The following is a 23,070-nucleotide window of genomic DNA, read 5'->3' on the forward strand; positions in this document are numbered from 1 at the left end:
ATGAAACGATACAACTGCATGTTTTTTGCAAAATCTACTGAAAAATAATTCTGTGTATTCTAATTTTAGTTTATTTGCAGTTATATATTATAAACTCATTCTAAACGTCTATTATCTTCCGAATTCTTTAATTTGGATCTCATGTAATCAAGTAGGAGAAGACCTGCTGTGGTTCCTGGAATAATTGCAAGTGTATTTCGTACAAATCCTTTGTATAACCAAGCCAAAGTTTCCTTTCTACTTCTTTGCATAAAAAAAAAAACATGTTCAAAAGTGTCAATATAGGAGTTGTAATAGATACGAAAGCGTGTTTTTTCATTAGGAACCACTATTTTTGTATTGGGAATCATATGAGAGACATTTGGATTTCCTTTTCCTTCCTTGTTTGCGTCTGCGGACGGGAGGTTTTTAAGATATATGTCGTAAGCTTCTAAACGTGATATGTGTATTTTTTGTAACTTTTGGAATGGGTATTGAACCACTTGCAGCACGAATGCTGCTGTAACACCACCAACGAAGATGAACACTCTTGAGTACCATCTTTCTTCTTTCTCAGACACAAATACTGGTTTCTGCTTCTCGATCTTGTTTCCATTTTCATCTAAGAATATATCTGAGAACTTTGTATTTTGAACCGTATATTTCAACTCTCTGTAGTTCTTGACAAAATCCAGAGTGAGCTTACTGATTGGTCCTCTTATCATTTCAAATGTTGTAAAATATAGTGCGAATCCAAGAGATTCTCTAATAAAGGACAATCCGAATCCTCCGAAACATCCTATTAGTCCGATTTCCTTGATTTTATCACGGCTATATAGCCATAAGTTGTCGTATTTCTTTGCACTAGATAGCAATTCGTCAATATTCGCTCTTGTGTATATGGCATCGATTGGAGCAGACACTATTGCTTGCGCTGCTCCTGCTAGAAATCCAGACCTTAAGTAGTCAAACAAATTGTGTTGAAAAGCTGGCTCCACTGATCTGACTGGGAAATTATTCAGGGTAGTCAAGTATGTGGTATAAAGAACTACCCCAGCAAGGGAATTTGCCACCAAAGGAGGCAATATTCTATCAGGAATAACTTTCCACCCATACTTATTTAGTGCCTTAGTAACTATTCCAATGGAGGAATTTTCGAAGTAGTATGTATATTTGGGACTCCAAAACTTATATTTTGAACGTCGTACCTTAGAATCCTTATTTGTATCATCACTCCCAGTCAACAGTACTCTAATATAATGCGTATAGTCAAATCTGGCCGGTCGAAACAGTTTTAATGGAGTTCTCATATAGAATGAAGTCATCTGATAAACCATAGATCTTCCACCAGCAGTTAAAGCACCAACAAGTGACGAATTCTGATTGGAAAGACCATTCTGCTTTACTTTTAGAGCATCTTGGTCTTCTGAGCTCATTATACCTCAATCAAAACTGAAATTAGGCGCCTGTCACGGCTCTTTTTTTACTGTACCTGTGACTTCCTTTCTTATTTCCAAGGATGCTCATCACAATACGCTTCTAGATCTATTATGCATTATAATTAATAGTTGTAGCTACAAAAGGTAAAAGAAAGTCCGGGGCAGGCAACAATAGAAATCGGCAAAAAAAACTACAGAAATACTAAGAGCTTCTTCCCCATTCAGTCATCGCATTTCGAAACAAGAGGGGAATGGCTCTGGCTAGGGAACTAACCACCATCGCCTGACTCTATGCACTAACCACGTGACTACATATATGTGATCGTTTTTAACATTTTTCAAAGGCTGTGTGTCTGGCTGTTTCCATTAATTTTCACTGATTAAGCAGTCATATTGAATCTGAGCTCATCACCAACAAGAAATACTACCGTAAAAGTGTAAAAGTTCGTTTAAATCATTTGTAAACTGGAACAGCAAGAGGAAGTATCATCAGCTAGCCCATAAACTAATCAAAGGAGGATGTCGACTAAGAGTTACTCGGAAAGAGCAGCTGCTCATAGAAGTCCAGTTGCTGCCAAGCTTTTAAACTTGATGGAAGAGAAGAAGTCAAACTTATGTGCTTCTCTTGATGTTCGTAAAACAGCAGAGTTGTTAAGATTAGTTGAGGTTTTGGGTCCATATATCTGTCTATTGAAGACACATGTAGATATCTTGGAGGATTTCAGCTTTGAGAATACCATTGTGCCGTTGAAGCAATTAGCAGAGAAACACAAGTTTTTGATATTTGAAGACAGGAAGTTTGCCGACATTGGGAACACTGTTAAATTACAATACACGTCTGGTGTATACCGTATCGCCGAATGGTCTGATATCACCAATGCACACGGTGTGACTGGTGCGGGCATTGTTGCTGGTTTGAAGCAAGGTGCCGAGGAAGTTACGAAAGAACCTAGAGGGTTGTTAATGCTTGCCGAGTTATCGTCCAAGGGGTCTCTAGCGCACGGTGAATACACTCGTGGGACCGTGGAAATTGCCAAGAGTGATAAGGACTTTGTTATTGGATTTATTGCTCAAAACGATATGGGTGGAAGAGAAGAGGGCTACGATTGGTTGATCATGACGCCAGGTGTTGGTCTTGATGACAAAGGTGATGCTTTGGGACAACAATACAGAACTGTGGATGAAGTTGTTGCCGGTGGATCAGACATCATTATTGTTGGTAGAGGTCTTTTCGCAAAGGGAAGAGATCCTGTAGTGGAAGGTGAGAGATACAGAAAGGCGGGATGGGACGCTTACTTGAAGAGAGTAGGCAGATCCGCTTAAGAGTTCTCCGAGAACAAGCAGAGGTTCGAGTGTACTCGGATCAGAAGTTACAAGTTGATCGTTTATATATAAACTATACAGAGATGTTAGAGTGTAATGGCATTGCGCACATTGTATACGCTACAAGTTTAGTCACGTGCTAGAAGCTGTTTTTTGCACCGAAAATTTTTTTTTTTTTTTTTTTTGTTTTTTGGTGAAGTACATTATGTGAAATTTCACAACCAAAGAAAAAGAGTTTAATACAAGTGCGAAGAACCAAACCTTGCTTCTTAGTCCATTGACCGTTATAAAAGATACACATTTCTGCTAGACTTTCTGCTTTACTACTAGTGTGAAGAAAGATACAAGAGTCAATTTTTATTGAGTCTTGGACCGTCGATTGCTAGAACAAAAAAATCAAATACACAGTTAAAAATGGATCAACTAAATGGTAAGGAACAACAAGAGTTCCAAAGAATTGTGGAACAAAAGCAAATGAAGGACTTCATGCGTCTATACTCCAACTTGGTCGAAAGATGTTTCAGTGACTGTGTCAACGACTTTACCTCTGCTAAGCTAACTTCCAAGGAGCAAAGCTGCATAATGAAATGCTCAGAAAAGTTCTTGAAACATAGTGAACGTGTTGGACAACGTTTCCAAGAGCAAAACGCTGCTTTGAACCAAAGCATGGGTCGTTAAGTTATACAAACAGTTATGATATAAATAGTTATAGCTTTCTCTCTGTATATAGCCAATATAGCTACTAATAGTTCACATAAACAAGTGCTGCACGATGTGTAAAGGAACTTATCTATAATAGATTTCAAATATCAACCACTACTACTCACTATACTCAGTGATGGCCGATGTCATAAGAATCGCTAATATAAATTAATAGGCGAATGCACAAGAAGCATACCAAGAAAATAAAAGTTGAAGGAAAAAGAGAGAATTTAGATCTCCTCAGACACCAAGTAATCGGTATTGTGTTACCTGCAAACCGATAAATCGGTGTTGCAGACTCTCTGCATTGCACTCAACTAGGCCTTGCCTCTATGAAGAGGTCAAGCTAAACTGTCCGTCCGTTGTCCCTCCCATGTCCCGAAGGACTTGATTTCTTATAACAACGACTAAACCAAGCTGAAGTTCCACTAGAAACAACCTTCTCACGAAGAATAATCAAGCATGCGTTAACCGCTGCCTGATTCGCTTGTAATTATGACGTACCCGAAAGCACGCATAACTTAAACCTGCAACGTTGAAGGCTTAACACCAACAACACTACAGGCTGGACAGCTGCGATCCACCGAATTTCCCACCTGGAATGGTTTTAATATTGATCACACGTGATCCTTTTGTAACCAGGTCTAAACGAACAGAGACTTGGAGTTCTGAGGAGTTTTTTGGGTTAGACTCGAACCGCCGCCATAATGCCACTGTGTGAACAGCTGCGCTACAGCTACAGATCGAAACTAACTACGAAAATTACGTATAGTACATTATGTCACGTGGAGAACACGCATTATATATATATAACCAATATTATATACGTACATTCGTGCAAAGTCAATAAACAAATACACTAAACGTATGTACTTAATTAGCGTTAATATATAGGGTCTCACTGTGAGTATGTAAAGTTTAGTTTTCTCTGTCTTCATAACTCTTCATCCGTAAGAGCCAATTCATCATCCAGAAGTGGCGTAAATTGTTCGCCAACTTCAACTGTAATTGGCTTCACAAACCCACCGTAATTTTTGCCTACAGGTCCAAAATACTTAGTTCCCGAAAACGATCCATCGTTTTTGCCAACAGGCTCATCGAATTCGATGCCGCACCACACGTCTGTATTATTTATTTCACGAACTTTCCCCACGTACCTTAGCCATCCTCTTCTTTCTTGTGACGTGCTATCGGGATTTGTAGCATTAGTCGATAGGATTCTGCACCTTTCGCCAATATGATTTTTTAAGGACTCCACTCTTTTCAGGTTTAATTCCAATTGTTCTTCCATCTTTTTACGGTACTCTGGATCGAACTTTCCTAACTTGTTTTCTTTCTTCCATTGTAACACTGAATCTTTCCTGTTTTCATAATCTTCTTTAGTGAATTGAAACATGACGCCCTCAACATCTCCCTGGGTCATGTCATGCTTCAACTGGTTCGCGACACTATTTTCATTGGTGTCAATTATCCGAATAGAGTTTACTCCCTCTACTATTTGGTCCTTAAGTTCATTCATGTACTTGGAATTGGCAGTGTCGCCGTTAATAACTAGTTTCATGTCATCAACTTCAACACCAGTTAACTCGCTCAATAACTTTCCAAAATGGGACCATGTTGTATTTGGTTTAACATTTGTTTGTGTGTTAATCAAATCACTAGTTATATCTACTGTTGCGAGTGACATTGTAGCTATATTTTTGTGTTTTCACTCTGTTTTTGTTTGTTGATGCAATATATATTAATATGTACTTCAATCTTAATGCATATTATTTATTTTATATTTTTTTGTATGAATTTGGAAAAAGAGAACAACTTACAACAAGCTAAAACACTACTCTATGGTTAAATTGTTTCAGCAGACAATTCTTGTCGAGAAGCTTCTCTTGATTAGTACGCCAATACACCAACAATCAAAATGAGTGACTCAGTATGTTATAGTGCACGAAAAATCTAACTCCACAGCTCTAAGTCTAATTTACTAACGAAACATTTGAGCAAACAACATACCTACAAAGTCTATTAGACATTGGGTATGCCTTAAAGCGCATTTTCCGAACAGCAACAGCAGCAACAGCAACAACCGAAGCAAGAGCACCAGAAGAAGAAGTTCGAAGGACCAAAACGTGAGTCTATTATAAACCTATCTCAATACAAAGATACGATTGTTCGTGTCAAGTTTGCTGGCGGAAGACTTGTGACAGGTATTCTAAAGGGCTACGATGAGTTAATGAACTTGGTGCTTGACGAGACTGTAGAGTATGCCAGAGATCCAGAGGATGAAACCGTCATTTTAAAGGACCAAAAAAAGGATATTGGTTTGGTCGTCATTAGAGGCACTGCACTTCTTTCGTTGTGTTCTTTGGAAGGTGCAGAGATCATCAGCACATAATAAGAGGAATTAGGAACGAAAATTACGCATCATGTATACTTCGAATATTACCCAAGGTCCAACTCGATATAAGCCAATGTGACTAATACGAGCCTAGTGGTATTCCAATGTGTTTGTAAAGTAAATAGCGAGAATAACACGCATAATTAGTTATTGACAACCGTTTAATTAGCTTCATCCGTTATCAAAGAAGTTAATTTGGGGTGTAAATAGGCTTAATAATGCCAGCTGTTATGTGGATGTATTCCCCACATATTCATTCCCTTATTCTTGCGCCGTTCTACCCGTTTTGTTACCGCAACCATGGATATGCTCTCAACCATTTAATCATTAGGTAGATTCTCATAGACATCGGAATCTCCGTTGGAGATTGTCTTCAAAACAATCACGTGACCGCGTTTCTTTTTCGTATATCGGAAAAAAACTGTCAAAAAGCTTTGATAAAAAAACGTCTATCTCATCGCACCGCATCACCATGTTATTAAACAAGTGTGGTGTTGTTGTGCCTCCAGTTTATATATATGGATACGTTAGCGTTTTAACTTTTGTATGTTTTAAATTCAATTGTGATCTGGAAGTTTCCTTCAATTGATTCTTTATAATTCATTTCGGACAAGCAAGGTTCGTTAAGTAGTAGTAAGCGATAAGACCAAATATGAGCTCCACCCAACCATTTCCTAATGTCCATTTGTTGGCACAAAGCAAGCAATTGCTAGGCTTGTACACTATTATCAGAGATAAGGAAACCAAGAGATCAGACTTCATCTTCTACTCTGATAGAATTATCAGATTATTAGTCGAAGAAGGTTTGAACCACTTGCCAGTTACACCAAAGACCATCACTACAGACACCAAGCAAAAATTCGAGGGTGTTTCCTTCTTGGGTAAGATTTGCGGTGTGTCTATCGTTAGAGCTGGTGAATCTATGGAACAAGGTTTAAGAGATTGTTGCAGATCCGTCCGTATCGGTAAGATTTTGATTCAAAGAGATGAAGAAACCGCCCTGCCAAAGTTGTTCTACGAAAAATTGCCAGATGACATTGCTGACAGATACGTGTTTTTGTTGGATCCAATGTTGGCTACTGGTGGTTCCGCTATTATGGCTACTGAGGTTTTAATTCAAAGAGGTGTCTTACCGGAAAGAATCTTCTTTTTGAACTTGATCTGCTCTAAGGAAGGTATTGACAATTATCACGCCAAATTCCCTGATGTCAGAATTGTCACCGGTGCTGTCGATGCTGGTTTGGATGAAAACAAGTACTTAATGCCAGGTTTGGGTGACTTTGGTGACAGATATTACTGCATCTAATCTCTCTCAGTATATGAATTGTGACATAATTTAGTGTCATGTTTAGTAGCGATAATAATAATATTATTAGTATTACTAGTATTAGAATTACTCTTCTTCTTACATGTGTGTCTGCGATAAATATATAACCATTTCAGTCTTCAGATGCGTTCTATATACTCATCATTCCACTTGTTTTGTACTTTTCATATGGGCATCGTTTCTTCATTGGTAGTCTTGTAAAGTGTATATATCAGATTTCTTGAAAAGTTTGCTAGTACAAACTATAAGAATCGAGCATGCACACTTCCTGGGTTCTCCTCCCAATCTTTTCTTGCCACCCATATTTTCTTGAATGTTGAAAGACCTGACAATATAGAGCCACCAATCCAAGTACTGTATTTCCTTTCTGGTGGGGCAAATATCTTTATCTTTGTTTGAGGTTCGCAAAGCAGCTTCAATTCTTTCAAGACTCTATCTCCAAACCCGGGTATCATAGTAGTTCCGCCACTAAATATTATATTTGAATATAGTGATGTCCTTAAGTCTAAATCAACTTTCTGTATGCTCTCAAATAATATGTCTGGTAAACTGGGAAACTCAGATCCCACTAATTGAGGATTGAAAAGGATTTCAGGCGCCCTGAACTTTTCATTATCTAATTCTATTTGCTTCCCATCCGGAAGTCTGAACATAGTTTGTTTTCCATGCAATTGATAATTCTTCTCTTCTTCTGCAGGGTTCAGTGCTACGTAGCATGCTTTTTCCTTAATGATCCGAACTATTTCCTGCTCACTACTAGAAAGTAACGATACACCAGTAGATTTTCTTATCAGTACCTGTAATAAGTCTGTAATATCACGTCCTGCAATATCAATTCTTCTTATTGCTGACGGCAACGTGTATCCATCATACACTGGTACGGCATGGGAACAACCATCTCCAGAATCTAGAACGCATCCTGTCGTTCTGCCACTGGCATATAAAGAGAGTACCGCTTGAATTGACACATATACTGCAGGAACATTAAACGTCTCAAACAGTAATTCGCACATTTTTTCTCTATTTTTTCTTGGATTTAGTGGCGCTTCCGTTACCAATACTGGATGATCTTGTAAACTCTTCAATTGTAAACCTTTTTCGAATACGTAAGACCACAACTCCTCTAGCCCATTCCAATCAGTTACAACACCATGCTCCAAAGGACGGCGCAGCTTTAGTAATCCACGGTTCTCTTGAGCTTCGTTTCCAACAAACCTTTCGCTATCCAAGCGCCCAGCCATAACCTTGCTATATTTTGGTTTACCGATAAGTGAGTATTCGTAACATTTTGGCTTGTCTTCACCACCGAAACCAGCTTTAATTAGCCCAGATCCATTGTCAATAACCACGGGTTGATTATATAGTACCTCTTCACTTGAATCCATCACGATGGGATTGGGGCCGTTGGCTGATTCGGCTTTCTTGTTCTTCATGAAAGTATTTGTTTGTTTTTACACTTAATATTTGTTTAAAGTTCCAACTTTAAGATCTTAAAACGGTTATATGTATATACAAAGAAAGTATGTTACGAATTTTCGGAAAGAGTGAAGACTCTCATTTAGAGCAATAAGGGGCACTTTAGAATCCTTGATTTCCGTTGAAACCAATAAATCTTGTCATTAAGAAAATATTGTAGTATTTCTTCTCTGAAATTTTGTTCGTGTGATTCCAAGCAGAAGTTAATCTACCATCGATACATGATCCACTCATGTAGAAATTGTCTGCACCTGATCCATCAAACATATGAGCAAATGCATCTTGTAATATTGTTAATTTTAAATCGTCCACAGATCCATATTCTGCATTGATGTAATCTCTCAACTTAGGATCGTCCTTGACAAGATCATTGATTTGTAATAAGGTGCTATCGAATGGGATCAATATATTTGGAATTTGAGTATATTTGTCTAAGAAGAACATCGCATTAGGGACAGCATCATCCCCCAAATGAACCACAGAAGAGCCGACCCAAGAGTGACACTTGGATCTACATTCATTCAAAATGTTGTGGACTGCTTTGTAAAGAGCGGGGCAAGGTTTAACACGATTCAAACCTTGACCAGTGGAGGTCAATCTGTATGAGGAGCTGTTGAACAAATCCTGGTCTGCTATGTACCAGAGATGTACCATTTCTCTTTGAATTATTGACCATAACGTCAAGGACTGTTGAACGTAATGCCACTGTCTCTCGTGGTCATGGGTCAACCTTGCCCCTTGACGGCCATATTGAATTCCAAGAGAATACTTTTTTTGAATGGAAGGATCACGGAAGACTTCAAGTCTTTCGAGCATTCTCATGATTGGTCTTCTGTTTGTATTCACATATGCATTGTAATCACCAATTGAATAAAGAACTTGGCGAATATCTTCTTTGGAATAGATGGATGAACTGTATTTGGAGGCTAAAGTCTCAATTGCAGATTCTTTCTGTTTGATCATTCTTTGGATCTCTGATCTTGTCTTACCTGTAGGGTTAATATCAGCAGTTGCATAAAGTATTAACTTATCTTTAAAGACTCCTAAAGCTTTACCTTTGTCATTAGGATTTCCCAAAAAGGTATGGACAGTCTTAATAGGTTTGAACAAATGGAATTCCATGTGATCTTCAATTTCCGGTAGTCTAGAGTCCATCACCATATAACAAAGTTTACCAAAGGTACTCCTCATACGGTCTGGATTCATGACTTTATATCTTCTTCCAATTTCAAATATATCTTTAAACCATTCTGCATTATCGCTGAAATTCTTCATCTCCAAAAGCTTCTTTCCAACCTTCAAATTGGACGCTATAACTAAACCACATAAAACAGAGCACATCTCCCTTAATTGCTCTAATATTCTCTTAGACTTAGATTGGTAAGATAGAATGTCCACACGGTCAGTATATTCAGATACTTCAAGGGCAGCTTCAAGGAGTCTTAGTAAATGTCTTTCTTCATGTGTTAACCTCATTGGAATATATTGAGAGTGTAAGTACAATTGTGCTAAAAGTTTATCATCAATTCCAGTGGTGTTAATTTTCTTTTCTTCAACATCATTTGCTACACTAGATTCCCTTGAGCTGTTGATTTCATCTTGTAACTTCTGTTGCTCTACTTCTGTAGTAGGTTTTGAATCGTTTGATTCCTTGTTTTCGGTTTTATCCTCATTAACTTTGATATACTCATGCTTCTTCCTCTTCCCTCCACGATGTAGCATGCCGAAACAAGTTACACAAAATTGCTCATCACAATCGCTGCAAATGATTTCAATCTTCATATCCTGACATTCACTACAGTAATCAGGATTTAATTCCGTTTCTTTTGATTCTTCTAACTCATCCTCGCTACCAACCTCTGGTTTAAGATTCTCTTCATCGCTATCCTCCACATATTCGGAGTCCAAAATTTCTTTTAAAGTACGTTTAGAAGACATTAGATATCTGTTTCCTCGTAGATATATGACTGATAATACAAATAGATTCTGTGATATATTTATGCCTTTATTTTATCTTTCTAATTGCTACCTGTTTGTTAGTAGTAAAAAGATTAAAGTGAATATTACAATGTTAACTTATAAAATATTACATATGATATCGGCAATTATATTTAACAAACAGTTGATAATTAAAAGTAAACAGACTAAAAGGATACCACGGGTATTGAGTGATTTGTTACTCAAAGTAAATAGAACAGTGGTTCAAGTGTGATTTTCCTTTCATTCTGGATCCCCATTTCAAAGATAACGTACTCTTAATTTCCGCCTAACCCTAAGAAGCCTACTACTAAATATGTCAGGCCATTTCACAAGTAAAGAGACGCAAGAGAATGGATACGTACGATCGTTGTATTATTTCTGTTTAGCGATCATCCTTATCACAGCTTTAAGTGCACTTTTATTAAGAAACGATTTTAATGGATCGTTAATACAATGGTTTACTGATTCTTCACAAAGGCATGATGAAGTGCTGCGTCCAATATTCAGCTCGTTAGAATTTGATCCTGGTGATATAAATCCACTGCATCCAATTCGTGCCACCATTATTGTAATATCTTTTCTGATCATCGGATTTGCACTTCTTCATTAAAATACCAAATTTATGCGGATCCCGCGAATATATACTAGTATTCGTACATAAAAGGGAGCTTAGTTAGCAGTCTGTAGTAGTTAAACGACTTCAATGGACATTGATGAGTTCCCGATAACGTAATGAGTTGTAAATAAAAAAACACAGTAACAGAATAATCATTTACTTGTGTGAGCTATATGTTTCTACTTATGCTTAAATATGCCATAACTGTAATCATGTATCATTTCATATCACTCTTTCGGTGTTGCTCTTACTAGTCCTGAGGGTGTGATGATATAAGGTGTCAAGTAATGGTTTTTGCACTTACTTAGCAGTAGTGCCGGCTGAGTATTGTACAATTTTCTTAAGAGCTTAGTTTTTGAAGGACTGTCGTTACTTGACGCAAACCCTGATATTGGGGGGTTATTAGTTTCATATTTCGGACCCATGCTAGGTGCTAATGCAATTTTATTAACCCATGATTCATCAAACCCTAGAGGTCTTACACAACGTAATGAATCTCTGATGTACCTTCTACGAGTTATTTCTTTTCTTGGTGGTTTCCATTTATACTCGGAGCTACCATATGGTGTATGCGACAAGTTACTTGTAACAGAGGATGTACGTTGTCTATGACTACTCACAACAGGCACGTAGATGTAATCGTCGTCACTATCGTGGAAAATTCCTTCTTCGTGGTAAATTGACGAGGAAGCTGAATGTGGATGGTTCAGAGTAACGCCACTAGTACCCGTACCTAACTCATCTTCGTCATCTTCGTCATCTTCGTCACCATCGTCGTCGTCTTCATCATCGTCTTCTTCTTCTTCGTCATCTTCAAGATCTTCATGGTCAGGCTCCGTTTCCTCACTACTCTGTTCATTATGTTCATTGAGGATGGTTTGTAATTCATTCAACTCCAAACGAGAAGATATGGCATTTTGGTAGCCTGTTTGAGCAGATAAATCATTCTCGGAGGAAAAATCCTCTGCGTTATGTGAAATAACAGAAATTGATCCCAGCTCAATTTCGTTTAGCTCTGACACTGTTTCTGAAGGAAGATTTATTGGTTTAACATCTTCGGCATGACGTAATCCAAGCGTTTTATAGATACTATTTGGAGTAGCGTCATTTGCTTTTGGTAAAGGAGACGATGACGATGATGAAACGGAAGGAACACTTTGTGTTCTTTTATGTGGTGAACTGATCGGAGTCTCGGTGGTTTGTTCCTGTGATTTTGCAGTTGGGGTTGTAGTAGACGATTGCTCCTCATCGTCTTCATCTTCAATGACACAGTTCAAAGTACTTGCATTACTAGTCTTCCTCTTGCTACGCGAAGGAGTTTTCCTATCGTAGTGGAACATCGTAGCTAATTTTGATTTTATACCCTTTAGAGATGAGTCACTGGATCTTCTTTGAATTTCAGTTTTTGATGATGGAGAGCCTGTTTGGGGTGTAGAAACCCCTAGGGACTGTGTTGATCTACTACGACTCTTCAATGATTCGAGAACAAATCCTGTGCTACGACTTGATGCTAAAACAGGTCTGATATTGGAATCAGTGCATGATCCGGTGGATGCTGAAGATGCCCTTCTTTCGTTTTTGCCGTTCAGTGGTTTTGGAGACTGTCCGGTTCCCACTTGGAGCATCCGTTGCAATCCAAGTGAATTGCTGTGATCTGCAATGTTTCTTCTTCTTCTTCTCCTTCTTCTGCGATGGCCCCTGCGCCTTCTTCTGGGCACTGTTCGGTATGTGGGCATTTCTCTGCACGCTAAATCTAAGGAGACATCAATACCAATGGATAGGTAAACGCTCCAGTCTATCATATCATCTACGTGAGCGAAATTTATTAAGAACTGTTGCAGTTCGCATCTCAACCGCAGAACAAAAGTTTTTTTCGTGTAATCGGTGGGGATCCCAAACTTACCATATTGTAAGCTAAAGGATCTGAAGAGTAAATCGGTTGATAGATATTTTTCCTCGTTGCTCTTGATCATTTTTGTGATCCACTCTTGATCCGCCCTGTTAAACTGGTAGGTACTCTTCGAATGTAGAGAGGGTAAAAATCGGTTTGACTGTTTTGGCGCATGGAAGTCGTTCGTAAAATTTGACGGGCCACCATAGTAGTTTCTAATGCCGCTGGTTAGTGACTCGTGGATGTAATAAAAATTTAGCTGGGTTGAGTTTATTTCCATAATGAAGTTTTTCCACGCTCTTGACGTAGATAATTCGTAAGGGTTTAGCCATTCGTTTTTCATGGACACAACTGTTATCTCCCTTACTGCTGGTGTGTATTTGGGCAACACATTATTGTCGACGGTCTCGTATATTGGGTATGTGATTCTTCTGTTGGGATTCACCGCTTTATAAGAAGGCGGATGTCTTGGCACGTTATCGACCCACCGGAAGTATTCTATGGAATCCTCGTAGCTTGGCACTTTTGTCGGTACAACACCAGTGTAACCACATCCATTGCCGTTTCCGCCACCTTCAACCATGGTGGAACTTTCATTAGTGCTTGCACTCTTGGCTATACTCGAAGACACATCCGCCTCATTCGAAAAATTCTTGCCAAGCTTTGCCGTGGTAGCAGACAAATCTGCGACAGAACTCGAGTTCATCGTCGACGAGTTATCCGTTCCGCTAGCACCATTCGAGTTCGTGTTCGAGTCCATTAACGAGATGTCCTCTGTATTCTCTGAAGATGTATCCGAGGAAAGCGATTTCACGTGATTCACCCTTTTCATTTGGGCCTCCTTCTTGTTGTCGCTCGGAACACAACTACCGCTATCAGAAACCCGGTTCCAAGACACGTGTGACGGATGTACCGAAACACCAACTGAACTCATCGTTTCTATCTATCTTCTCTGATGGCTTGTACAAAACCAAAAAGTCGAGTAACCTAACAACTCCTTTGCTTGTTCACTTGATTTAATTCAAACAAAAGCCTGCCCTTCTTTCCTATAACAAAAAAAAAAAAAAAAAAAAAGCACAGAAGCAGAAGCAGAAGCAGAAGATTATATCCCTCGCCTATTCACACGCTTGGCAAACTGCCCGTATAAACTAACTCTCCCTTGATCTTCTACCACTCAACACAATAAGTGATCGTAGATGATTGATAGCTTTTACCAAGTCCCAAAACTAGTTCAAATCACGGAAACAGAATTCCGAATTGACAATAAAACTTAAAATTTTCGCTGCAAAAATTCAGGTAAAAGACTCTGTCTTTCTTACCAGACTGTTGTCCTCGATCTGTATTCGCCGCTAACACGCTTCTATCCTCGGGTGATACGCTTATATACTTTATGGTCCGCCTTTTCTTCCTCTGCCCCGTCCTCGAACATCATGTTTTTTTTATAAGCAAAGGAACCCAAAGGCTCTCTCTCTTTCAATCTATATATTTAAGAAAGAAAAGAGAAACCAAGCAACATGAGAGAAACATCCGGTTCCTGGAAAAGAAGAGACAGATCATGTGATATGCCAAGCCGGATTGTCGAGAAAGGGTGAGGGATGTATGGACAGGGAGCAGGTAGGTGAGGTTAGGTATCCATGAATGCTAGTGGGGGAGCCGCAGTCGTGGTCATATGATGCAGGAGGAGTAGTAGTGTATGGTATCAGGGAGGGGAGAGTCTCTTGCATTGTGAAATGTAAAGTATGAAATACATAGGTGTATGTATAATACAATATACACTGGAGTGGGGAGCCGGGAGTATGTGTATGCCCCTTACCTTACTTCCTCTGGGACTTGCAAGCCACGGACCTTGAAGTACTTTCTGGTACAGAAGTAGGATTGGGCCCAGGTCAAGTCCTTCGAAGGGTCGCAAATACACTTGTTATGTAGTCTGACCTGCTCTTCAACGGGGCATGAGGTGAAGCCTGGGTGGTAGTAGCCGATACCGTCGAAGAAGTGGAACTCTTCTGGTTCTAGGAATATGGAAGCGGCAATGGAATGAACTGGGGCGTCTCCCCATCTTTCGTAGAAGAATCCACCAGCCTTGTCCAAGTAATCAAAGTATGCACGGTACGCAGGGGATCTCCATAGGTCTAGTGACGCAATCTCGAAGTTGGACCAGAAGTGGCACATATTGTACGTTTGCCCTTTGTCGTTAGAGACAAAGTCCATCATGTTCTTTTCCTTGACGTACTGTGGGTACTCCTTCATGAAGTTCTGGGTGGTTTCCCACAAGGTTGGAATCGTTGACTCGTACTCGCTGACCGACAAGATGAAACCGTACTTCTTGTTGTTCTGCTTCATCATCTTGAACACGTCGTAGTTAATGTCACAGTAGAGCACGATGTCGGGTTCGACACGCCAGTACCATTCGTACTCATCTAGCAACTCATGTCTCCAGAAGAAGCCTGATTCATATCTGCACATGTGTCTGTAGGAGACGGAATCACCGTAGATAATACCTTCAGCCCCCATCTTCTTTCTAGCAGCAGCAGCCTTGTCCAGGTCAATCCAGTCTGGGAAAGACCAGTGCTCCTTTGGAATGAGCCCAAACTTAGCGGTACCACTCACCAGAGAAGTCATCACCTTCTTGAACTCTTCGTTGAATGGCTCATCGTTCAAAAATACCCAATCGTAGTGGTAGTTCTTGTTGAATCTGTCTTCAACGTGTCTGACAGATGTTACAAGATTCCACAAATCGCTGTTTCTAGCTAGAGTCACCATTGTGGCCTTCTCTCTAACACCATCGTCCTCTGGATACACAATGCCTTGCTGTTTATCGGCAAATGGCATTAACAATTGCTTCTTACTCGTGGCCGCACTACCACCAGAAACAGGTGGTGGTGGTGGTGGTGCAGTTTTTGCCTGCTCAGCTGGCGTCTTAGCATTATTTACTGCACTTGGAGTCCCTAGGTTTGCTGAGTTCTCTGCGGGTACAGGCCCGGACCGTGTAAAGAACACGAAACATAGGACCGTGATGAAAGCAATGAATAAAATCCTGAAATGACGTTCATATTTCTTCACAAGAAATGCGGACTTGGGCAAGAGCTTCTTTTTCGGTTGCATTATGTTCGCCTTCCTGCCTATCCAGTCAATTATAGTCCTTCTAAATCTTCTGTTCTTCAATTCAAATCTCTATTTACACTAACCTAAAGGCTTTGTCTGTTACTCGATCGATATTTTTCACTTTCTTTGAATTTTTCAGGTACCGCGAAAATCGTTACGCATTGTTGGTAGTTACGCATAAGAGAAAGATTAAAAATAAGAATATGAGTAAGAACAGAGAATATGGAGAATATTTTTTAGGTAAGCTTGCTATGTAGGATATTAAGGGACTTGGTTGACCTTCTCCTCGCTTGGAGCTGCTAGTATGAAATCTCTCCACGACTTCAAGACTTTCTTGTCGCTCATGATAAGTGGTTCTGTGTGGAACCCATTTTTTTGTCGCTGAACGACTAGATTTGGATTGGATCCAATATGTGCTAAGAATTGCTCTACCTGGATCTTGAACACCTCGCATTCCCCGTAGTTTACCAGTAGTCTAGTGCGCTGTAGGATATCTTGCCAGGTCTCGGCCGCGGTGTTGTTAGTGTTTATGAGCCATGAGTCTTGAGTCAACGGCGGTTCTTCTTCGTTTAAGTATGAATGCTGGTATGTCACTAAGGTCTCACGGTTGAGCAAGTCGACATTAAAACCCTGGATAGCATCTAGGTCTATCGTATTTGTATCTAGGATATTACACCAGGGTGATATGGCGATGGCCGTGCTTGGCCGGTTCGCGTAATTTTCGCGGTGACATCTTAGCATAATGTTTAGAATAAGATGGCCTCCGCATGAATCACCAACGAGATTGACTTCCGAGTACTGCGATGCCAGCTTGCAGTACTCCTTCCATATATATTCGTTGAGATCCGTGCACTTGCTGAATAGCGGGTAGTTTAGTGCTAATGCCGCTGTATTTTGGTCTAGTTCATTCGATAAAATGCGAATGGACGCTAAGCTCGTTGGCAATAAATCACATACAAACCCGCCTCCATGGACGTATAGAAGCAACTTCCGTGTTTGCTTATCCGGCTGCGAATCTTGATTCTGAGCTTGTCTTACCCAGTAGCCCTTCCCTTCATCAGAGTCATATTTCGTCATTCCGTGTCGTTTAGCTAGACCAAGACACACTACTCGCAATACAGGATTCACCACGTACTTGAAAATAGTCAAGTTGGCATTCTCACTCATTGTCTGGCAACAGAGTGAGATGAAAAGCTTTTTTCTCTCCATCTGGGTCTTGTTGTGATTCTGCAGGTACTTCCATCCGGCAATAAACAGACTAAACATCAATGCTAATATGCCTCTTAGAGTTGCAAAAACAGGCAAAAAAGAACCTTTACTCTCTAAATCCATCGGCCCTTGTGCTTCACAAACAGCTAATTCTGCTTGGGAGCCTGGGATTGACCTTCGTGGGACCTGGGCAACAACGAACTGCTTTATTTTATTTACATTATTTTCCTTTTATCGTTTCTCAATGTCGCATCTCTAATTTAGCCGAAGAGGGCTTCGAGCTTTTCTTATTATACAAATGCAACTTGAAACTTTAAAAGAAAGCCCCACGCATCCATACAACAGACAATAAAGAAAATAAGAATACCTCGAGTGTATTCCCTTTTTATATATCACTTAGTAGCTTTGCATGATACCTACCACTTAGCGGAGCTATAATTATGGGTTTCTATCATTATCCAACGCCATTGTCAGGTATACCTACCGATAAAGTTGTAGAAAAGTACAATGGGAATAATCACAAGTTAAACGAACAAGTACTCTCAAATGCAAAAGACTTCCACAATGAGATAGTAGAATCACACCTAGATGTAGTTGAAGTACCTATAAAAGGTAAAAGTGTCCAGATTCAGACCTGTCACAATATAAGGAGCGAAGTACGAAATGAGAAATTCGTTCTTATGATCCATGGACTGGGTGGGAACTTGACACATTTCGAACCTCTAATAAGTAGGTTTAGCGAGGATAACACTCCTTTTATCACCTTGGATCTCCCGGGCTTTGGAGATTCGGGAAATCTAGATCGCTATGACATGAATGACGTTACAAGTGTAATATGTGAGCTGGTCTACAAGGTATGTCATCAACATCAATTTAAGTCAGTCGACATAATTGGCCACTCTATGGGGTGTATCTTAGCTGCCCATGTATCTAAAAAGATAAAGTATAAATGCGCTCAATTAATCTTTCTTGGAACTCCTCCGATGGAAAATAAAGCACTACAAAACCCTTTAGTCAGGCTGATATTAAAACTTCTTTGGTTTTTCCCCGGAATATTTGATTTCTACAGAGTGAAATTCGATCAGAGCAAAGGTTTAGACAGTAGTGGAATTCGGAAATTTTATTACCGCTCGGGAAACACGTATGGAAAATTGTACCAGTTCTACAGAAATATTCAAATAAAGTCAAAGACCCTTGTGGGATACTTTCTGGGATGGCATGACGTGCAACTTTCAGAATTAAATGCTGACGTTCCTATACACCTTATACACGGTGATAAAGATGAAGTATGTACTTTGGAAAAGCTTCAAAAATGGACAAGGCTAGAAAATAGTACTTTGGATGTGATTCCTGACTGTTCGCACAACTGCTTGCTAGACGCTACGTCGGAGACGCTAGAATTAATAAATAAGTACCTTCAAATAGGAAAATAGAAGAAACCTGTCTTGCAAGTTATACACGCAGTGTACACATAAACTTATATATACATACAAAAAATAGAAGGGATTGAAAACAAAAACAAAAAAAGACCTCCAGAAGAATAAACACCAGCTATGAGGAAGAGATGATGCTTGGTGGTAACAACAGGCTATTATTTCGTCTCTTGTTCTAATTTGTTTGCTTTACTTCATTATTTTTTTATTGTAAGCTTAGTACGTTAATAGCATCAAATCATTTACATGGATGGGGAGCATAGATTAGTTTACTCGAGCTTGATTCTGACAGCCTTGACTTGGGTGTATGATTCGAAAGCTTCTTCACCCATTTCTCTACCGTAACCAGATTGTTTGTAACCACCGAATGGAACAGCAGCGTCAAAGTCGTTGTATGTGTTAATCCAAACGGTACCTGCATGCAATCTCTTAGCGACCTTCAATGCAACAGACAAGTTTTCAGTTTCGATACCAGCACCCAAACCGAATTCAGAGTCATTGGCAAGAGCGACAGCCTCGTCAACAGTAGAGAACTTGGAGATAGTCACGACAGGACCAAAGATTTCTTCCTTCACGATTCTCATGTCTTCCTTGACATCGTAAAATACGGTTGGTCTGATGAAGTAACCCTTGTTGCCGACTCTTTCACCACCCGTTAGAATCTTAGCACCTTCCTTCTTACCGATGTCGATGTAGTTCAAAATGGTTTCAAATTGAGCCTTGTTTGTGATAGCAGCTTGGAAGTTAGATTCGTCGAATGGAGAACCGACCTTGATTTCGGTTTCCAGATACTTCTTGAATTCGGATAGAAGTTCATCATATATGGTATCTTGGACGTAAATTCTGGAACCGGAGGAGCAAATTTGACCAGCGTTCTTGAAGATACCGTTGACCAAGTTTGGAATAGTCTTCTTGATGTTGGCGTCGGCAAACACCAAGTGAGCGGACTTACCACCTAGTTCCAAGGTAACCTTCTTCAAGTTAGATTGAGCAGCCTTGATAGCGACATCTCTACCGATATCAGTGGAACCAGTGAATGCGATCTTTCTAATCTTAGGATGGTTTGTGATGGTGTCACCGACAGATCTACCTGGACCAGGGACGATGTTAACGACACCAGCTGGGATACCAGCTTCCTTACACAAGGAGGCAAAGAACAAGGCGTTTAGTGGGGTTGGGGAAGCTGGCTTTAAGATGACGGTGTTACCGGCAACCAAAGCTGGGGCGATCTTCCAGGAAAGCATCATCAATGGGAAGTTCCATGGGATAATTTGACCACAAACACCAATTGGTTCTCTGTAGGTGAAGTTAGCGTAACCATCACCAGTGTCGATGGTTCTACCGCCTAGCTTGTCAGCATATCCAGCGGCGGATCTGATGTAGTCAATGACCAAACCAACATCACCTCTGGCCAATGCCAAAGCTTTACCGTTATCGGTGGACTCGATGGAGGCAATCAATTCTTTCTTTTCCTCAATCAAGTTAGCCAACTTGACCAAGTATGCAGCACGGTTTCTTGGATCCATAGAAGACCATTCGGAGTTGAAAGCAGCTTCAGCGCTTTCAACTGCATACTCAACATCTTGAGCGGTGGCAGATTGCACCTCAACGATGATTTCTTCGGTGGATGGGTTCTCAACCTTCAAAGTGCTACCATCCTGGGATCTGATGAATTGGTTGTTAATGAACAAACCGGTTGGTTGTTCGTAGGTTAGACCGTTTGGCAAGGTCACAGTGACCGGCTTTTGTTCAACAATCTTGACGTTTAGTTTCTCTGCTAGTGATGAAGACATTCTTATACTATTGCTTCCAATATTGATAGTGGATACTCTACTACCTGTTGGGTTTCTCCCCAAGCTAACAGAAATGTAACGCAAACCATAACCATTAGATACTCTGGATGTGGATGAGAGCAATAGAAGCCCTGTATTTATACAAGATCGATTGACTGTTCGGCAACGGGTGCATTATTAATAATGCTTGTATACTAGACCAACGCATTAATGAAACAAGAAAACCCTTTTATGCGACTCCTTCTAGAGCGTGGTCGGTACGGATACGTGAAATAGAGTTAGAACAAAGGCTAGAGCTTAGAGCTTAGAGCCTCCTTTAATGCCCTTGCACCTTAATCCCATACGCTATGATCCCGACGCTGGAAAGAAAAACAAAAACAAAGTAAACTAAAGTAAAGAAAAAGCCCGTGTTTTACTTTACTTACAGCAAACGCATAATGCTAGAACAAAACTCGGAGGCTGACAACCGGCGAGGGAGGGCCGAAGACTCCGAAAACACCCCGCTTTTGCGCCAGAATAAACTAACTAGCTTTGTCCTTTGTTGAGCAATTGCTAGCCACTTGTCCTCTCTCTTTCATTCCAGCCCAATCCATCCCAACAACTAAGAAATATTACTCACTCACACTCACACTAGGTTTTTTTTTGGGTCTTGTTCCACAGTTGGTTAGTATGCATTACAAAGCGTTGTTGTTGCTGTGTTAGTAATAGAATTTTTGTGCGGTGCGTAATATGCATCCGATTGTTTGTGTACGTACGCGCATAACGTGTGTTCTCGTCTGTCTGTCACCTTCCAGCAGCTCAGTTTGTTGGGCTAAACACTCTCTCAACTAAAACTCCGGGCTGAAGGAACGGTGATCCGAGCACAGTGAGGGGCATAATGCAGAGGGAGGGGAAGGAGGGGTTTAACTTCTCATGTCATACGACTACAGGGGTGGGGGCGGGGCAAGCCCTTTTTTTTTTTGGTTTCCTTTACTTTTCTTTTTTTTGTATTCGCTTTCCTTAGGCTTGGCTTTATGCAAAATCAGCGAGCGGACCTCCGGGGGCCCCGGAGGTCTGGAACGAATAATTCCACGTGACCGACTATGTTTTATCATCTCCTAACCGCTAGGAGATTCCCGTTCGGTTCGGTGAAGAGAGGGAGCGGGCGTGGGGTGGGGTATGGTAGGGGTACGGTATGGTTCAGTAACAGCCTAACTAACTAACTAACAAACCAACTGACCGATTTTGGGGGTGCGAGACAAGTCCCGACCGCGCCTTGTTTTCGTTCCTAACATACACCCATTATTTTCCTTTGGTGCAACTCCAACTCCAACTCCGATTATTTATTTTTTTCATGTCCGCTCCCTTCAGCGCTAAATTCCATTTCAGCCGTGCCACCTTGAAATCTTTCTCCCATTTAGTCCTCTTGACGCATTGTTTCCCCTTTTTTCACATTACTGTCGCAGATTCAGATTTCCCATTCGTGCAGTGCACCTCTGTCGCTGTCGTTAAGAAACAAACAAACAAACAAACAAAAACAATCAGAATAATAAAAAAAACAAAAATTCAAAACATACTGTTGTGACGCATTTTTAATCACGTGATATATAAAACCTGTTTAGAGCGCTCGTATTAGTTTCGAGGTGTTGATATCTCTCTGCCTTGTCTGTTGTGATCGAAAAGAAGAAAAGCCAAACGAAGAACGAGAGGAGGGGAGGAGAGGGGAAGGTAGGAAGGGGTTTATCCTGGACTGAGGATCTAGACTACATGGAAAATCGAAATCCTAGAAGGCTCGATGCGTCTTCTTATTTATTTGTTTGTTCTTTTCTCGCATTGTATTACTCATACTGGTAGCAGAGTCGAATTTGTGCTGCTAATGCCGAATTGAGCCTTTGATAGGGCGCCGGAATTCTTGTTCTGTAATCTCAGTCGCTCATGCTGGCTTCTTCTTAGTAGTTGTTTGGGCCACACAGTTTGTTGGTACAATTTTTTTTTTTTTTTTTAGTGTTTTTTTTTTCTTTCTCTTCTAGGAATGAGTCAGTCTGACCGGAATAACTCGCCGTTAGCGCAGAGTAGCATGCCCACACAACCCGGTGCACGTCAGGTGGAGGGGCACCGTTTTCTGATGCTAAGGGCGAAGTTCGGATTATCTAGATCATCTAGGTGTAGGTGTTATGTTGCTTGACCTTATGGTTGAAAAAACGAACGGCCACCCACGCCTAAAGAAGTCTCTAAAAGGCCGGTAACGGAGGTGAAGGAGGGGACCCTACGTCGCGCGCACAGGAAGGAACATAACAATAAGAAATAGAAACGATATACAGCACACTACACATCAAAGCGAAACAAAATAAAGCGAAACAAAACAAAACGAAAAGAAACAAAACGAAAAGAAACATAATCAAATACGTACATAAACCTCGGTGTAT

At 40.3% G+C, this 23,070-nt stretch overlaps 13 protein-coding genes across 13 annotated transcripts; 5 read left to right on the plus strand and 8 right to left on the minus strand.

Moving 5' to 3' along the window:
• Positions 1–95: 95 nt before the first annotated feature.
• Positions 96–1,415, minus strand: KLMA_10730 (uncharacterized protein; the record flags this gene model as incomplete). The annotated part of the gene is made up of 1 exon (XM_022822418.1): positions 96–1,415. The coding sequence occupies one exon, from the start codon at positions 1,413–1,415 to the stop codon at positions 96–98; it is 1,320 nt and encodes a 439-aa protein (XP_022674241.1).
• A 522-nt stretch (positions 1,416–1,937) lies between these two features.
• Positions 1,938–2,741, plus strand: URA3 (orotidine-5'-phosphate decarboxylase; the record flags this gene model as incomplete). The annotated part of the gene is made up of 1 exon (XM_022822419.1): positions 1,938–2,741. One exon carries the CDS (start codon positions 1,938–1,940, stop codon positions 2,739–2,741), a length of 804 nt encoding a protein of 267 aa, XP_022674242.1.
• A 414-nt stretch (positions 2,742–3,155) lies between these two features.
• TIM9 (protein transporter TIM9) lies at positions 3,156–3,419 on the plus strand (the record flags this gene model as incomplete). The annotated part of the gene is made up of 1 exon (XM_022822420.1): positions 3,156–3,419. The coding sequence occupies one exon, from the start codon at positions 3,156–3,158 to the stop codon at positions 3,417–3,419; it is 264 nt and encodes an 87-aa protein (XP_022674243.1).
• A 958-nt stretch (positions 3,420–4,377) lies between these two features.
• ALF1 (Alf1p) lies at positions 4,378–5,130 on the minus strand (the record flags this gene model as incomplete). The annotated part of the gene is made up of 1 exon (XM_022822421.1): positions 4,378–5,130. One exon carries the CDS (start codon positions 5,128–5,130, stop codon positions 4,378–4,380), a length of 753 nt encoding a protein of 250 aa, XP_022674244.1.
• A 231-nt stretch (positions 5,131–5,361) lies between these two features.
• On the plus strand, positions 5,362–5,835 carry LSM7 (Sm-like protein LSM7; the record flags this gene model as incomplete). Its single annotated transcript, XM_022822422.1, has 2 exons — positions 5,362–5,373; positions 5,506–5,835. The coding sequence occupies 2 exons, from the start codon at positions 5,362–5,364 to the stop codon at positions 5,833–5,835; spliced, it is 342 nt and encodes a 113-aa protein (XP_022674245.1).
• A 655-nt stretch (positions 5,836–6,490) lies between these two features.
• On the plus strand, positions 6,491–7,144 carry FUR1 (uracil phosphoribosyltransferase; the record flags this gene model as incomplete). The annotated part of the gene is made up of 1 exon (XM_022822423.1): positions 6,491–7,144. One exon carries the CDS (start codon positions 6,491–6,493, stop codon positions 7,142–7,144), a length of 654 nt encoding a protein of 217 aa, XP_022674246.1.
• Positions 7,145–7,407: 263 nt separating this feature from the next.
• Positions 7,408–8,598, minus strand: ARP1 (actin-related protein 1; the record flags this gene model as incomplete). Its single annotated transcript, XM_022822424.1, has 1 exon — positions 7,408–8,598. One exon carries the CDS (start codon positions 8,596–8,598, stop codon positions 7,408–7,410), a length of 1,191 nt encoding a protein of 396 aa, XP_022674247.1.
• Positions 8,599–8,743: 145 nt separating this feature from the next.
• On the minus strand, positions 8,744–10,579 carry KLMA_10737 (UPF0652 protein; the record flags this gene model as incomplete). Its single annotated transcript, XM_022822425.1, has 1 exon — positions 8,744–10,579. One exon carries the CDS (start codon positions 10,577–10,579, stop codon positions 8,744–8,746), a length of 1,836 nt encoding a protein of 611 aa, XP_022674248.1.
• Positions 10,580–11,464: 885 nt separating this feature from the next.
• KLMA_10738 (uncharacterized protein) lies at positions 11,465–14,062 on the minus strand (the record flags this gene model as incomplete). The annotated part of the gene is made up of 1 exon (XM_022822427.1): positions 11,465–14,062. One exon carries the CDS (start codon positions 14,060–14,062, stop codon positions 11,465–11,467), a length of 2,598 nt encoding a protein of 865 aa, XP_022674249.1.
• An 875-nt stretch (positions 14,063–14,937) lies between these two features.
• KTR3 (mannosyltransferase KTR3) lies at positions 14,938–16,230 on the minus strand (the record flags this gene model as incomplete). The annotated part of the gene is made up of 1 exon (XM_022822428.1): positions 14,938–16,230. The coding sequence occupies one exon, from the start codon at positions 16,228–16,230 to the stop codon at positions 14,938–14,940; it is 1,293 nt and encodes a 430-aa protein (XP_022674250.1).
• A 261-nt stretch (positions 16,231–16,491) lies between these two features.
• On the minus strand, positions 16,492–17,562 carry SAY1 (steryl deacetylase; the record flags this gene model as incomplete). The annotated part of the gene is made up of 1 exon (XM_022822429.1): positions 16,492–17,562. One exon carries the CDS (start codon positions 17,560–17,562, stop codon positions 16,492–16,494), a length of 1,071 nt encoding a protein of 356 aa, XP_022674251.1.
• A 317-nt stretch (positions 17,563–17,879) lies between these two features.
• LDH1 (triacylglycerol lipase) lies at positions 17,880–18,872 on the plus strand (the record flags this gene model as incomplete). Its single annotated transcript, XM_022822430.1, has 1 exon — positions 17,880–18,872. One exon carries the CDS (start codon positions 17,880–17,882, stop codon positions 18,870–18,872), a length of 993 nt encoding a protein of 330 aa, XP_022674252.1.
• Positions 18,873–19,141: 269 nt separating this feature from the next.
• ALD6 (aldehyde dehydrogenase (NADP(+)) ALD6) lies at positions 19,142–20,665 on the minus strand (the record flags this gene model as incomplete). The annotated part of the gene is made up of 1 exon (XM_022822431.1): positions 19,142–20,665. The coding sequence occupies one exon, from the start codon at positions 20,663–20,665 to the stop codon at positions 19,142–19,144; it is 1,524 nt and encodes a 507-aa protein (XP_022674253.1).
• Positions 20,666–23,070: the final 2,405 nt, after the last annotated feature.

This window comes from Kluyveromyces marxianus, chromosome 1 (assembly GCF_001417885.1).
Source record: "Kluyveromyces marxianus DMKU3-1042 DNA, complete genome, chromosome 1".
NCBI classification, from domain to species: Eukaryota; Fungi; Ascomycota; class Saccharomycetes; order Saccharomycetales; family Saccharomycetaceae; genus Kluyveromyces; species Kluyveromyces marxianus.